We start from the raw sequence: 14,779 nt of genomic DNA on the forward strand, positions 1-14,779 counted from the left end.
ATCTATAAGTGAAGTTTGCCTGAATGCACAGTAGGGGGAGCTGCAGTCACGTGTACTGAGGAGGTGACGCTACAGCCTTCAACTGCTGTAAACCTCTCATTTATATCTTTTAATTATAAAAAATAGGTCCGACTAATCGATCATCAAAATAGTTGATTAATTTACTAATCGATTAATAATTGAGTAATTGTTTCAGCTCTACTGTCAGACGTGCAATTTCTTACACTGTAGCTTTAGTGTAAATGAACAAGGAAACTCCATGAATTCAATTCAGATGCCAAAAATTGTTTCAGTGTTTTTTCCTGTGAGAGCAACCAAACCTTCCCTGTGCTCGACCCACATCATTCACACTTCTCCCCCTCTCCTTTACATTTTTTGTTGTTGAAGAATTCTGAGCATCAATGGGCTTTAATATTTTCTTTAAGAGCAGAACAATCAGTACTAAGTTTGACTTCTATCTTCTATAGTATGTATGCATTTTCATGTCAATGAAATAAAAGACAGACCACAATGTCCTTTGAAAAATAATGTATTGATTGGTTAGAGGTACACATGTGAGCCTTGTTTTCATGAAGCGTCAGTGCAGTACCGCTGAATTTAACTACACTTGATAAAAAAAAAAAAATCAACAGCTTTGGGGGAAAAAAGCCATCTAAGTTTAGCATATAATTGCAGAAATTGTAAATCTTCCCAAAAAAGGCACAGGAGGTGTACAGTAGCAACCGCTTTCCTCTTAGAGAACATTTGCATATTTGAATAAATACATCTGCTGCTAGTTCACGTCAGACCGTGGAAACACGCTCGTCATACATTTACAGCAGAGTGCAACGCGGTGAGTGAATTAGTGAAAACACATCGTATATAAATATCTCTCCATAAAATGAAAGACTAAATCAAGGATAAAAGTTATTTAGTACCATTAATCAAAAATATTAATTGGAAGATTTCAAGCATGTACAATATTTATAATATTTGCCAAAATTATATTCATAAACCACCTTAAAACAAAACTATCCTATATATATATATATATATATATATTGAGTAGAATGTGCAATGAATAGCATTTAGGAGAACAGGTTTGCACTCACATTACACACATTTATGCTAAAAAACCAAACCTGACACAGTTATTGCCAAAGAATCATGAGAATCACTGGACACTGGTCTGTGTGACAGCAGCACAGATGTTCCATCTGTCCAGTGGTCTTTTATGTAAAAAGTTAAAGAGCTTCAATTCATTCAAAGTTGTTAGACATCAAAAATATTACACAGTGCTAGTTTCTAACCAGTTATTCAACAGGCATTCTGGAGGATAACTGATCAACTTCCCCACACGCGTCTCAAACCAGTCCCGAGTGAAGCAGCGAGTGAATGTCCAGAGACAGTTTTCAGACTTTAACAAAAGTCTTTCAATACTTCAATAATAGCAGGAGCAGCCGTGTGAACCTGCTTTCAGAGGAGCACTTCACGCCACAGACGTTGCTCTACAGAGATACAGATCATGTGCTGTTGGATCCATAATGGCTGACATTCGATTCACTTGATACCAAACTAGGCACTGGTTTGAGTCAAAGCCCTTCTCTTTATCCTCAGGGCCTTACCAGAAGGCCTCTAGTTAAGTTTAATAAAATCCCCTTCAAAAGAGAAAAGGAAACATCTACCACAGATCGAAGTCCTCACAGCTCCACTGCCCCCAGCATCACCCACATTAAAATATAGCCCCTCATCTCTGCTGTACATCTACAAAGATAGACCCTGAAATCACACAGCAAACAAAAACCCAATAAAACCATTAAAATATGGGCACTTGGAGCAAATAGCATTAAGTCTGTGCAAGAAAGAAAAAAGAAAAATGCCCCATTACATTCAACCAGACCAGGTTCTCTTTGTTTTTACCATAAGCAGAATCATTTTTAGCAGTAACATTTTCTGTTCCTCTTTCTGACAAAAAAACAAACAATTTACATTACAGCCTAAGGTAGGAGAGGCATCATTGCTGCTGCGATAAAAAGGAGCTTTCTTTCATTTTAAATGTCCAATGACGGATTCACGAAGGATCTACTTTAGCATGGATGTTGTACACGGGTCAGATAAAAGTCGCAAAGTTAATTCTTAGCCTTGTCTTCAAGTAGAACTCTCACAAAGCTCTTTTGTGTGGGTCATGAATACGCCGGGCAGAGGACAGTGTGCTTCAGTGAGTGTGAACTCCTCAGAGACGACACCAACGTTTAGAAAATGCCTCCTATTCTGATGCAGCATCAAAAGTTTCAATTCTAGCTTAATGTAGTTAGAAAAATGAAAAAAATCAGAAGTCTTAAATTTCTTATTCTCATTTTCCTTCTCTGCATTTACGAATCAGGTAGAAGAAAAAAGAGAGGGTTAGTTGTTAAACAGGAGCTCATGCTCAGACAGCGTCATTAGCAAGAGTCTCTGTAGAGAGCCAGGTCCTGGCACCATTCAGGAACTTGCTGATGGGAGTCCCATAGACGCTGCGGCGGCACAGATTTCCCACTGGGGTGAAAGGAAAGGACGAGGAAAGGTAGTCTGGTGGTGTCGGGGAAGTAGCCTTGAAATACATCCTCCTCTGGGTTAGCGGGGGTTCTCTCTGGCTGGGGAGCGGCGTGTTGCCCGGACTCGGTCCTTTATATCGCCTCAGCTGACTCTGCAGGATCTCAATTTCATCGACCAGTTGGGAAATCTTGTGATAGGCAGTGATGGGGCCTCCTTTGGGAATGCAGGCTTCAGGAACCCAGCGAAGGAAGAAGAGCTTCCAAAGAGCCACATGTGAGGGCATGAGCAACGGGATGAGGAGGCCCTGCTGGTCAGCGGGCTGAGAGAACCAGTCCCTGAAGAACCGCTCCGACGGGCTCTCGTCTTTCACCGGAGAGAAATCGGGCTTCAGCTCGGACACCAGAGAGCTCCGCCGGACCAAGGCCTCCTCTCCTCTCTCCTTCACGCCGTTACGCATGGAGGAGGCCGTTCCTCGCATCGTGGAGCTGTAGCTTTTCTGCTGGAGGAAGGAGGCGGAGTTACAGAGCGGCACGTCCATCAGTCGAAGCTCACTCATGACACATTCTCAACTTTTTCTGTGCATGCAAAACACGATGGAAATGCAGTGAAGTCGTTAAAAATGTTCCGTGACTGCTTCTGTAAGACTCACCTTTGTGCGCGTGAAGGTTTTCACTTCCCCATTCTGGACACAGGCAGCTCCTTTTCCAATGTACGTGGGGTTGTTGAAGAGGGTTTGGTCTTTGGTGGAGAACTGCTGTGACCAGTCCCACACGGGAGGGAAAAACACAACCTGGTCTTCTCCTGGAGGGATGGCTTTATTCTTGGCAAAGTCCTGTCGGGAAACATCAATTATTAATGTTATTCTATATCTTTGGAAATTAAGTTACGCTGTTTCCTGTCAATTATCTGAAACCCACAGAAGGAAATGACAGATACCTCACCACCATGTTGATTTGTGACATACACATCAACTAGAGCTAGAGCGAGAAGTCTTTTACTCTGATGTTTTAAGCAAATATTCAAGTGGCTGAATCTGTTGCATTTCATGACCGACATCCAACTGTTCACGTGTTTATTTAACAACCTAAAAAGCAAGCACAGGATTATTTGATGGAGCTCTCACCATTAAGTGCTGAGTGCGTTGTTTAGGAGAATTGAAGAGGAAAGTACTGAAGAGTGGAATCCACATGCTGTCGCTCAGCACCGTCAGATACGCGTCTGTGAACTCAAACGCTGCCGGGTACTGGTTCATCATCTGCCACACGCAGTCCAAGAACAGTATGAACAGAGGGGACTTGACAGAGAGACAAAGAACAGAGAGAAACAAATGAATCAGGAAATCCGTCAGTCGCCTCTTCTACAGCTGGATTCATTTCACTTCAGCGTAGGATACCTCTTCTTTCTCGTTCTTCTTCAAGTGGTTGCATCTGTCCAGGAAGCGATGGCCGGCCATCACCCACTCCTTCTGCACCAAACTCTGAAAGCCAGCGAGGCTGCGGTACTGAGGGTCCAGCATGAGCTGCACCAGCGAGGACACAACACAGTTCAGGTCTCTGTCTTCTTCCTCTGTGCAAAGGAAGACATCGACAGGTCAAACGAGGACATACGAGTAATGGTGGCAATGCAAGAACAGTTTGAAACAAGATCTAGAAACATGATGAGAAGTATGGATGTTTTTGTGTTTACCTTGGAGAATGACAGAAACATTCTTTCCATCCAGGCAGTAAACGATCTCAGCTGACTGTTTCAAAAAAGCCCTCGAGTCACAGACACAACAAACACGTTAACTCAGGGCAAAATAACACCAGTAATTCACAACGTTACATAGACCATCTTTATTTCTGACACTTGATAGTGGACGAATAAATCGGTTCATATTTATTAACTGTAATAAATCAACTGATTTTTGCCAAACAAAGAAGTCGTTTGTGTATTTCCCCAAAAACAAATATAGTACAGTGAAGTTTCACTGACACATTAATACACGTCGTCCACAAAAGTCTTCACAAACTCCATTAACACTAATATCTAATGTTTTACCTGACATGCTCAAGCCATCGTGAGTTTTCAATGGAAGTGAGCCACCTCTCCTCTGACTCCTCAAAAGGATCTGCACATAAAACACATCATGTCAAGAACTTAGTGTGTGTGTGTGGTTTCCTGTTAAACACTGTGCGTCTCACCGATGACGCTGATGTGTCGGACTTTAACAAAGGCAGCCTGGACGTCCTGGATGTTGGGGAGACTCTTGTCCAGCTCAAACTTGTGGACCTCACTTCGCTGTGGGTGGCTTTTTGTAATTGCAGTAAAGACCCTACGACAAAACAACAACAGTTTAATACACACATGTTAAATAATAACATCAATCACTGTGTGAATACTAAATACACAACCTCTGTTCAATCTTCCTCTGCTGTAGTGGATCGTTTATGCTGGCCATGCGGACGAGAGCGCTGCCGTTGGAGTGATTCCAGCACCACAGCTGTTAATTAGTCAGACGTGGATCAGTTAGAAAAGTGATGAATCACCACAGCTGGTGATAAACCGCACATATTCAATGGATATATCAGAGTCTGGCCACTCACAGGGATGCGATGATCGGTGAAGAACACGGAGTAGCGATTAAGATCCTGATCAGCCAGGGAAACTGGGACCACAATGAACTCTGGAAGACTGTTTGCAAAAACACTGCTGTTACAAAGTCAGTCACGTCAAGAGAGTAGGCGACGTGTTTGCAGCTGCAGACACCGTACAGTGAGCAGCTTGTTCACATGCATACGCTGGACTATGTTGCTTAATGCTGACATAATAAAACATTGTGCTGAAATCACATGTTTGCTGCGTCTGTCCCAAATATTTCAGGTGGCGAGTTTGTTTTTCTGTGAATCTGTAGCTGATGTAAGAACGAATCCAGCACCATGTTTTGTGTACAGTGGCAAACTGTTAAACCATGAACCGGTTTTTCCCCAGTCATCATGAACTACAGCACAGGCTTTACTCTGAAACACTGTGATGTCACCGCTGAAGTCAGATGAATGAACAGCACATTATTGTCTCAAAGAGCGACACTGAGAAATTTGACACTTAAAAAATAAGCAAATGAGTGAACAGTGTGAAAAACACCAATATACCGACAGAGGGTGGAACTCTGAGTGTCCACACCCGCTGGAGCTCAAAAACAAACAATGATGGATGGAACACCTGGATGAGATGGCGTAACTCTCATTGATGGAGCAAACTCTCCACTCTGACGCCCCCGTCCGCTTGATCTCCCGATCCCAGTCAGAGGGACGGTCAAAAATAGGCGTCTGAAAACCTCCTCGAGAGGCCGAACCGTTGACTCTCTCCTCTGGAAAGAAACACACACACAAACCCCAGGATTAGTTCTTGTATATTATGCAGATACAAACCAAACTAGTTTCATCTTCCTAAGACAGTACACATTATAGCATGGTACACATTGGGGACCTTTAGATTCATGGTATCGCCGTCCTTGATACTCAAAGCCAAAGAGAAGATGGAGATCAGCTGGATGGGAATAGTGAGCGATCGCAAGGCAAACCTAGGATGAAATGAAGAAAATAAAAAGAAATGATAAGACATGCACGACAGTTTAATGACACATGAGTGGAAGTTAAAAATTAACTCTGAGGTATGTTCTTCACAATACAAACACAAAACAAGTGAAAGTTGGCAGTGTAAATGTTTGACAGCCTGCTGCTCGGCACTGCATCTCTCACTGGCTCCACGACAGACACACAAAGCGTTCCATTCAGGAGGAAAGCTGTGAATAACATGAGAGAACACACTCTGTGTGTGTGTGTGTGTGTGTGTGTGTGTGTGTGTGTGTGTGTGTGTGTGTGTGTGTGTGTGTGTGTGTGTGTGTGTGTGTGTGTGTGTGTGTGTGTGTGTGTGTGGGGGCGGGCTGCCCAACTCTGTAATTTCCTTTGGCAAAAGAGACGATTATAGACTGGCACAAAAAAAAAGAGACCTGAGCCCTGTTTTAGGTTCACACTGTAATTACATACATGTGTCCATAAATAAACTGACAGACACATTTCTATTTTCATGCTACACACATAATGAACCTCCCATATTGCGTTGTATGCACTGGAGAACTCTATACTTCAGTACAGTGATGTTGCCTCATGTTCCTCACATACACACTAATTGTTCCCAGATGATACGACGACATCAGACAATGATGTACTTTACTCTGAGACGTTTGACACTAAACAATGACAGATACAGACATTCACAGTTTTCCATTTAAACATATTTTAACTATGGAAGTCCATTTCTACCAGACAAAGAAAAAAAGCAAGCCTTGATAATAAAAATATCCTCAAAGTAAGTTGAAATTATGAGATAAAAGTTGAAATTATGAGATAAGGTGCGCATTTTCGACTGTTTTCCAAAAAGAGGCGTGGCCTCCATTTTGATTTCTTCTTCCATGTATGATGTTTCTACATTATATAACCCTTAGTGCTCACACGTACAGATCTGTGCCACAGGTGCACCCATAGTAAATTGGCATGGGAATAATACACAACTCCTTATATCCTGGGGGTGTGTGTTTATAGGTCACATATTCAGGCTTCACAAAATGTGTTTTCTTTCTGTCTTCTTATGTGTTGTTGAGTCAAACTTATGATTCATTTTATATCACATTTTTAGTCGTGATGAAAAAGTCACAAAATGAGAGCGTTTTTCTTTTGTTTTTGTTCATAAAACGAGTCAAGTGAACTTTGAACTGTGATGCATTTCCAGTCGTAATTGTAAACACAAAATGTACAAAATGTTGCAAACTTGCGACTATAAAACTCGCATCAATCACAACGGCCTCCGCGAACTCCAGCGTGAAGAATGAAATCTGTCCGAGCAGGAGATGAGTCAGAGTCACTCTCTGTTTCCTTTGCTTTGAATGGCATTGTTCTCAGTGTCACCAATCCATTGTTGGACTAACGGACACACAGACATGCTTTTAGAGAACTTACTCACTTCTATTCACACACACAGACCCAGTGAGCGGCACATAAAGGTTTGCATGACAGAAATATCCGCGTCACTGAGGAAGTGGTCATAGCACTGTGTGTGTGTGAGTGTGTCTTGAGTTCATGTATTCAGGAAAGGAAGAGTTTAGTCAGCGAAAGCAGAGACAGTGAAATGTTCAGAGGAAAGTCAAGAGTCAGATATCAAAATAAATTTAAGAAAACTTGGCTTTAATATTCCAATACAGTTAAGTCATTGAAATATCTTATAGTAACTTTACCTCTGCTTACATTACTTACTTACTTACTTACAACATTAGGCACATGAAACTCATGAAACTCATGTCCAACAAAAAGAGAAGTTTCTATATCACTCACCTTTTTTGCACTCTCAGGCCCGGCCTCACCAAAGCAGAACCTGATGATGCGCAAGTCTTTGCAGTACAGGATGAGCTCGGTGGGGTTAAACTTCAGCTTCTGGTTTGACCCCAAGACTTTCTTCTTGCCCTTTGTATCATTCACTGTGAGGAACAAACACAACACAATATGATTATCACTTTCAATCAATGCACATAAACAGATATTAATGTCAACCTCTGTATTATTTTAAGAATAAAATACACAGAATTCAAACTCACAAAGAAAACTCATTAAAAGGATCAACAAAACAATATTATATGTTGCTTCGATAGATCAGATTTGGTTGTGATGCAGAACATTATCTCATGATCTTGATCTAAACCAAGACCATGTACGCATTCACATTCGTTTCAATTCTCGGTATATAATTAGAGCTTTGCAAAGCAGACAGATTATATTTATCATGTGACTATTTTTGTTGTTTCAAAGTGAAGTAAAGATATCATCAGGGGTCCTCACTCTTGTTTGAGCACTAAAACTATGCCACGCCGCCGAGCCTGCATTAGTAAGGTAATCTATACTAACCCAGTTCTAACAGGCTTAGAACCAAGCTGAGAAAACAGCATGAACAAACCGTGGTCTGGGCAGTTGCCCCTGCCCCGTCAGCAAATGACAGTAATCAGATATGAAAACAAGTCTAATCCGAGCCGGGCCGTGCTGCCACTAAACCCCGTCTAAGCTGTGACATCACTGCTGTCTGCTGACCACGAAGGAACAACAGAAGAGACACGAGCCGTCAAAGATTAATGAGGAGAAAAACAAGCACCTGTGACTGTGGAATGACTGTGTGAGAGGACACATTCACAGAAGCCAATATTATTTTATGTATTCATTTAATATGAACAGTATTCTGGTTACTGATCAAATTACTACGTGTGTGATCAGATGTTTTTTAATGTTTGACCTGCAGTACCTGTTACGACTTGTTCCAGACAGGTTAGGGGGATGTCGTGCTCTCCAAGCAGGAGGTGGGACATGGGAGGTTTCTGTGAGGGAAAAGAACACAACACATCTTTAATATTAGCTGCTACATAGTCAAGAGTTCCCTAAACCTGAGCAGTTTGTTATCACAACAACAATCTGCCACCGAGCTGGAAATGACGCGCGTTCTCTCACTTCTTGTGCGATATCTCTCACAATGAAGTGCAGGAAAGCACAAACGTTTTCCTTCCTCTCTGCCAGATGCAGTGCACACATACACAATTACAGCCGTGGCAGTGCAAGCTATTAAGCTGTGTGCTAGTGGCATTAACAGGTTTCACCGATATAAAGCTGTGGTTGTTTTCATGTTGTGTCTGCAGCCTGGTAATCATTTCAATAATTGTGTTACAAGCAGTTCACACTTCTGGCATCAAGATGTCAAGATATCAAACGCACTGCATTTAAACACTTTTAAAACCACTGCCAACAGAGGTTCAACATCTGCACAAATACCTGTTTTGATGGCACATCCTGAAGGATGAAGGAGACTTTAAAGTTGGTGCATATCAACTTCCCCCAGAGGTCGTCCTGGCTGCTTTCACTGCTGATGCATTTCCTCACAAAGTTTGCCTCGTTAACAACGATCTCCCCTGATGACAAGCAAACGAGGAGAAATGCATGTGTAAAGCTGAAAATCCAACAGAAAACTAAAAATAAGAATTACAAAGGCAAAGTAAACAGCCTCAGTCCGTCCTTCCGCCTTAAAAATGCATCAAATATAGACCAAACAATTGCTCCGAGACAAAATTAATTGGCAATAATTGTAATTGCAACAATCCAGAATGAAACTCCACATGCTTTAAATTATATTGGAAACAAGTTGAACTCGTTCAACAGAGTTGACCTGTTGAGTGTTGGTTTTTTTTAGGTCCAACAGCAAAACAATACGCATTGTGCGTTTACTGTTGAACCTGTAAAAAAAAAAAAAAAGCACAGCAGAAACAATAACACAGTTTCCCTCTCAACAGGAAAACTGAGTTACTTGAACATCAGTATCATGAAATCTGCAGAGACATGTGGGTCAGTCACAGATTTTATTCGAGCTTTAGGTCAAGACAGCTTCTCATATTCTGTCCTTTATGAGTTACATGACCCTTACCTTGTTTTACATGACGACAAGACTTAATGGATAGACAAAAATGTGGTCATAAAAAAATTCCACTAGGAATTTTTAATAGGCAGCGGGGTGGAGTCCTACATTCACAGCTCTGCGTGTGAGTAGTGTGCAGCAAAAGTGCAGCAAAAGTACAGTGTGTTAACAAAAAGGAAACTGATATTACTTCATGTTATTTAATGCCCAGTCAGTCAAGCTCAAAAAACAAGGTTGGCAACACCGTGTTAGCAGTGAATGCTACCTGGGAGTGGATGAAAAAAGCCGGTAGTCAATTAAAATCAACATGATGAAATAGATTGAAGTGAAGTTGGTCAACGAGTGTTAAGAATCAAGTCAACTAAGGCTAATCTGTGCTTTTACTTTTTAAAAAAGACAACCTCTCTCTGCAAATAACACACAACATGACACAAAGCAAAGGGCGAGTCAAGCCACTCCCATGAGACTACCAACATGTTAGATCATTCAAATAAAAGGCTCTGTTGATGCACCACTCGGTCAAATATCTGAACGACCTACTGTAAGAAACAGACAAATCTGCTGTTGACTGATGCTTCACAACCTCCAACTGCCTATTTCACTCATACAGACGTCAGACTGAGAATAATGAGGACACAAACTCACTCAAGACTTAAGACTTCCTCTCAAATTAGCCACAAAAGCACTCAGTTGTGCTGACTTTTGTACAGTACTGTATATGAATAAAGGTTTGGGACTATGTGACTTTTTTCTTGGCATGTTTGCTGAAAGACCCGTTAGACCAGTTCCATTAATACACTGTCAGCTAAAAAATAGGATTACATATTATCCAAGTTCAAAAACTGAGCTTTGAGCCAAAGCAGATAAAGTAATGTCTGTAAACAAGCTGAAGACACTGTGCTTTTGTTGTGTAATACATGACAAGATACAGGCCTTTCCTTCTATAGCACGAGTCTCACACCATGTTACTATTTAACACCATGTAAGGGTAATACTGCAGATTAATACAGCGACTTTAAAAAGTACTTACCTGGGAGTAACTTGGGCTCCAACTTTTTAATAGGTGGGTCAATAGTTCTCTTCACATCAGTCTGGAGGAAAAGCAAAAGCCACATGTGAGTTAGTTAAACGCTAACTCGTGAAATTGTTAATGAATTACAGCAAGGCAATAACGTGCATATATGTTGATGTTCCGGTTTGTTTTCGGTGAATTAATGCTGTATTTGTTTTAGTTGTTGTATGCAGTGACAATAAGTCTGATGCAATTTCTCTTTCCAAAACTAGATGTGGTGAAAGACCGCAGCAGCAGCAGCCGCAGCAGCAGCCGCTGTCACCTACTGCTGCTTTTACTACACTATCTCCAAATACTGCTCGTAGTCACCTTACATTGGCCGGTCCTGTGATTATCATTGTTTACTCTACATCAGCAAAGTGATGTAAAAGTGAATGAGTAACTGGAAACTGCTGTACTTCTGTATTAATTAAACATACACAGGACAAAGACATTCTTTCCATTCTTATGTTCACACAGATATCGCTTAATTATATTGTAGAAAAAAAAAACTGCAGTGTGTATTTAAGCCAGTGTCCATGAGGGGATAGATAATCCCAACTCTGAATGTCAAAGGAAAAACATGACCAAGACACAAAGCCCTTCCTGACAGTAGTGTTGACTGTGCCGTGCCCACAGGAACACTGGGTTTGTTAGGACTGCTGCTCCACCAGGGACAAAACTTTTCACTTGCTGTCTGCAGAAGTGCATACTGAAAACACACCTGCAGGGGCACCACCACCACCACAACAACAATAATAATAATATTTTGTAGAGAAACAAAGTGAAAAAGTTAAAACAATATATGAAAAATGACAATAATACAATAAATACAAATAAAATTAAATGTGGGGTTATTAATACAGTTATAATATTTCTATTATAAGTAATTTATCAGCATAAATGTATTTATTGTTGAAGGTGTGTATGCTTTCCATTACACAGCAGGTGAACCTCAAACTTTGTAGCAGTGGCCCTGTCATAAAGTGAAACAGAACATGTGTTGTCACCTTCATAGCACAGCTTATAACCCTCCACATTCACCAGGATTCACATCAAGTCTGCATTTAAGCGGCTTGGTTCTAACTTATTTTCATTTGTAAATAAGCAAATATCAACTTAGCCTCGGTGAAAGGTGTGAGCACTGACGCAGACACATACCTGCACAGGAGGAAGATAACACTTGAAGGTTGGTTTCATGGGTTTGACAGGGAACATTGTTTATATCCGCCCGCTCGCCTGCCAGGGGGAGAAACAAGGGGCACAGACCGACGACAAAGCTCCAGGGCAACAGTTCAGAGGAGTGAATCCGACACGCCGATGTGTAAAATATTCATCCACACCGACGGAGCCACCGACGACACTGCTCCATTACGCAGGTTATGAGATTATGATCGCGGCGGAAAACAACTTGACACAAGTTAACGTCGAGACGTCGGCGTTAGCTCCGTTAGCTAGCTAGCATAAAGTACTACATTAAGTTTGTGAACGTCGCACTCACGCGGAGATTAAACATGTCCAACACGGCCGTCGTCCCCCGGTGTGAGACATAACTTTCTCTCCACTCACTGCCGTGTTAGTTTTGCTCAGTTACTTCCTCAAAGTGTGACTAATTCCACTCCACGCAGCAGCAGCAGCAACAGTGAGTGAGCCAGTACCTGACGCTGTGAACGATTTGACGGCCATGTTTATAAAGAGCTCAGGTCCCGCCCTGCTTCCGGGCTCCGCCACTCACTCACTCAGTCACTCACTCAGTCACTCACTCACTCACTCACTCACTCAGCGACAGTAAAGTAAAGTTTCATCAAACTTCGTGAAAACCTGTCACAGTGAATAGTGTGAATTAACATCTACAACTGTGTGTGAGAGTCAACACCACAATAAAATAAAACAAGGATGAGTCCGTCAGTGCACTCATGGACTACAACTCCCATCAGACCTTGCGAGAAGTTGAACACAAGCCCGAGGGCGTGTCTCTATTTATCTGCGTTAATATCTTTGCAGCACATTGATTTAACTCGATTGAAAAACCTCATAAAAATCATTTAAAAAGATATTTTGATGTTGTGATTTTGTCAGTAAACCCATGGAAACCAGATGACCTGTTATTCTTAATGTAGAATGTGAATATACTGTAGAATAGAGCTGCAACTTACGAGTATTTTTATAATCGAAATTCTCAAATGTCTTGTTTTTGTCCACAAACCAGAATTATTCACTTTTAATGATTTCTTTGTTATGTGGAGCAAAGAAACGAAGAATATGTTAAGAAGCTGAAACAGTCAGAAATGTTGTTTTAATAATGTAAAAAGCTTCAAACCCATTCATACATTACCAAAAGTCATTGTTTCGGCTCTACTGTAGAATCAGCTATTCAGCACAGGTAAACAACAACAATGTCTCTAATAAACCAAGTTTGGAAATTAAAGTGAGACTTTATGTTTCTCTTTATACGGAAAAATAATACTTGTTATTCTCTCTGAACACATAAAAAAATTTAAAATCTAAAAATATAAACTCATTGTTCAAGAATCTATATTTGCAGATATGGATTAACCTGAAACAGAATCCTGTGTATAACATCAGTAATGGGCACAGGCCTTGAATGACAACAGTGTTTCTTAACACTACTGTAAAATACTCATTAACATTAGTTGGTTCCCCGTAGCCCTTTTATAATGTTCTCCTTTCTTTTATCATTTAAATAGGTCAGTGTGCGTGTATCTATCGTCATCTGAGCCAGTAATGCACATAGATCTGTGACTAAAACGTTTCTGCCTTAAATTACAACACACTTCACAGAATATTCCCTGAAAAACATAACAAATCTATGCCATAAACTTGTGTTTTCCATTCATTTCATTCATAAAGTCAGTCTGAAAGGCAAGACAAAATCCAAAGTAAGATGATCTCTGTCTCTGCATAGTTACTCCCAACAACACATCACATGACACAATGCAGAGGGCGTGTCCAGCCTCTCCCATGAAACTAGCAGCACATGAACCAAAATAAAACATTTACTTCAAGCATCACCTGTTGTGTCACGTGATAGATTATTGAGGAAACTTTAGGATCACTGACATCGTTTTATCCACAAATTATAATCACATTTACTGACAGTTACTGCAGAAATGATGGGAGCAGATTACACTGATACACGTACATTAACATCCACCACAAGAATCAGCTTTTAATTATTATTAATTATTAATTAAGACGTCCATACATTGATGATGTAACTGGAGACGGGGACACAGACGGGAGCAGCAGGTGATGGAGGACAGAATATGGACACTCAGGCGGTGCTGACGGACAACAGACTAACCTCTGCATTATTATAGTTACTGCAGCCTCAATGAAACACACACTGTTGATGTGCATCTTATGTGTGTCACCCATACCCAAGCTTCATTTTGTGGTATTCTATGTCAGATCTTACTCATAACTCATAACTGTTGTTTAACTGTTAATGTTCCATTAAATGTTAAAAACACAGCAGAAAATATGACGTACCACACAAAACTCTTTCTTTATTTTCTTCTGTTGTACTGTATGTATGTGTGTGTGTATGTAACGCTGTCAGCATGTCAGTGTGTTGATGATAATCAATAATGAATCAGAAACTATGTATGGATTTCTCGACTAACACCTGCTCTACCCTGCAGCGTCCACTAGATGGCAACAAAACACTGCACTGCACCAAAGCTCAACAGGTTATTTACAGTATGTTTT

General features: G+C 40.9%; 2 protein-coding genes across 3 annotated transcripts in view; both read right to left on the bottom strand.

Moving 5' to 3' along the window:
* Positions 1-14,779, bottom strand: part of swap70a (switching B cell complex subunit SWAP70a) — a 924,354-nt gene that overhangs the window by 252,907 nt on the left and 656,668 nt on the right. The window lies entirely within an intron of this gene.
* On the bottom strand, positions 514-12,742 carry mtmr10 (myotubularin related protein 10). 2 transcript variants are annotated; one of them, XM_044029770.1, is made up of 16 exons: positions 12,209-12,742; positions 11,027-11,087; positions 9,360-9,496; positions 8,839-8,911; positions 7,884-8,026; positions 5,983-6,076; positions 5,716-5,863; positions 5,100-5,187; positions 4,908-4,996; positions 4,698-4,828; positions 4,555-4,624; positions 4,201-4,271; positions 3,908-4,080; positions 3,638-3,808; positions 3,164-3,346; positions 514-3,010 (listed from the first exon to the last, which is right to left on the bottom strand). In XM_044029770.1, the coding sequence occupies exons 1-16, from the start codon at positions 12,263-12,265 to the stop codon at positions 2,408-2,410; spliced, it is 2,292 nt and encodes a 763-aa protein (XP_043885705.1). In that variant the 5' UTR covers positions 12,266-12,742; the 3' UTR covers positions 514-2,407. The 2 variants fall into 2 exon arrangements, with proteins under 2 accessions (XP_043885705.1, XP_043885704.1); XM_044029769.1 differs by having other exon boundaries at positions 514-3,013.

Source organism: Solea senegalensis, linkage group LG7, assembly GCF_019176455.1.
Source record: "Solea senegalensis isolate Sse05_10M linkage group LG7, IFAPA_SoseM_1, whole genome shotgun sequence".
Taxonomy (NCBI): domain Eukaryota; kingdom Metazoa; phylum Chordata; class Actinopteri; order Pleuronectiformes; family Soleidae; genus Solea; species Solea senegalensis.

Coding starts and splice junctions, on each gene's coding strand:
- mtmr10 (XM_044029769.1), bottom strand. CDS start 12,265: ATGTTCCCTGTCAAACCCATGAAACCAACCTTCAAGTGTTATCTTCCT. Junction 4,829..4,907: donor CAGAGGAAGATTGAACAGAG/GTTGTGTATTTA, acceptor GTTTTGTCGTAG/GGTCTTTACTGCAATTACAA. Junction 4,081..4,200: donor TGTTTCTGTCATTCTCCAAG/GTAAACACAAAA, acceptor TCCTTTGCACAG/AGGAAGAAGACAGAGACCTG.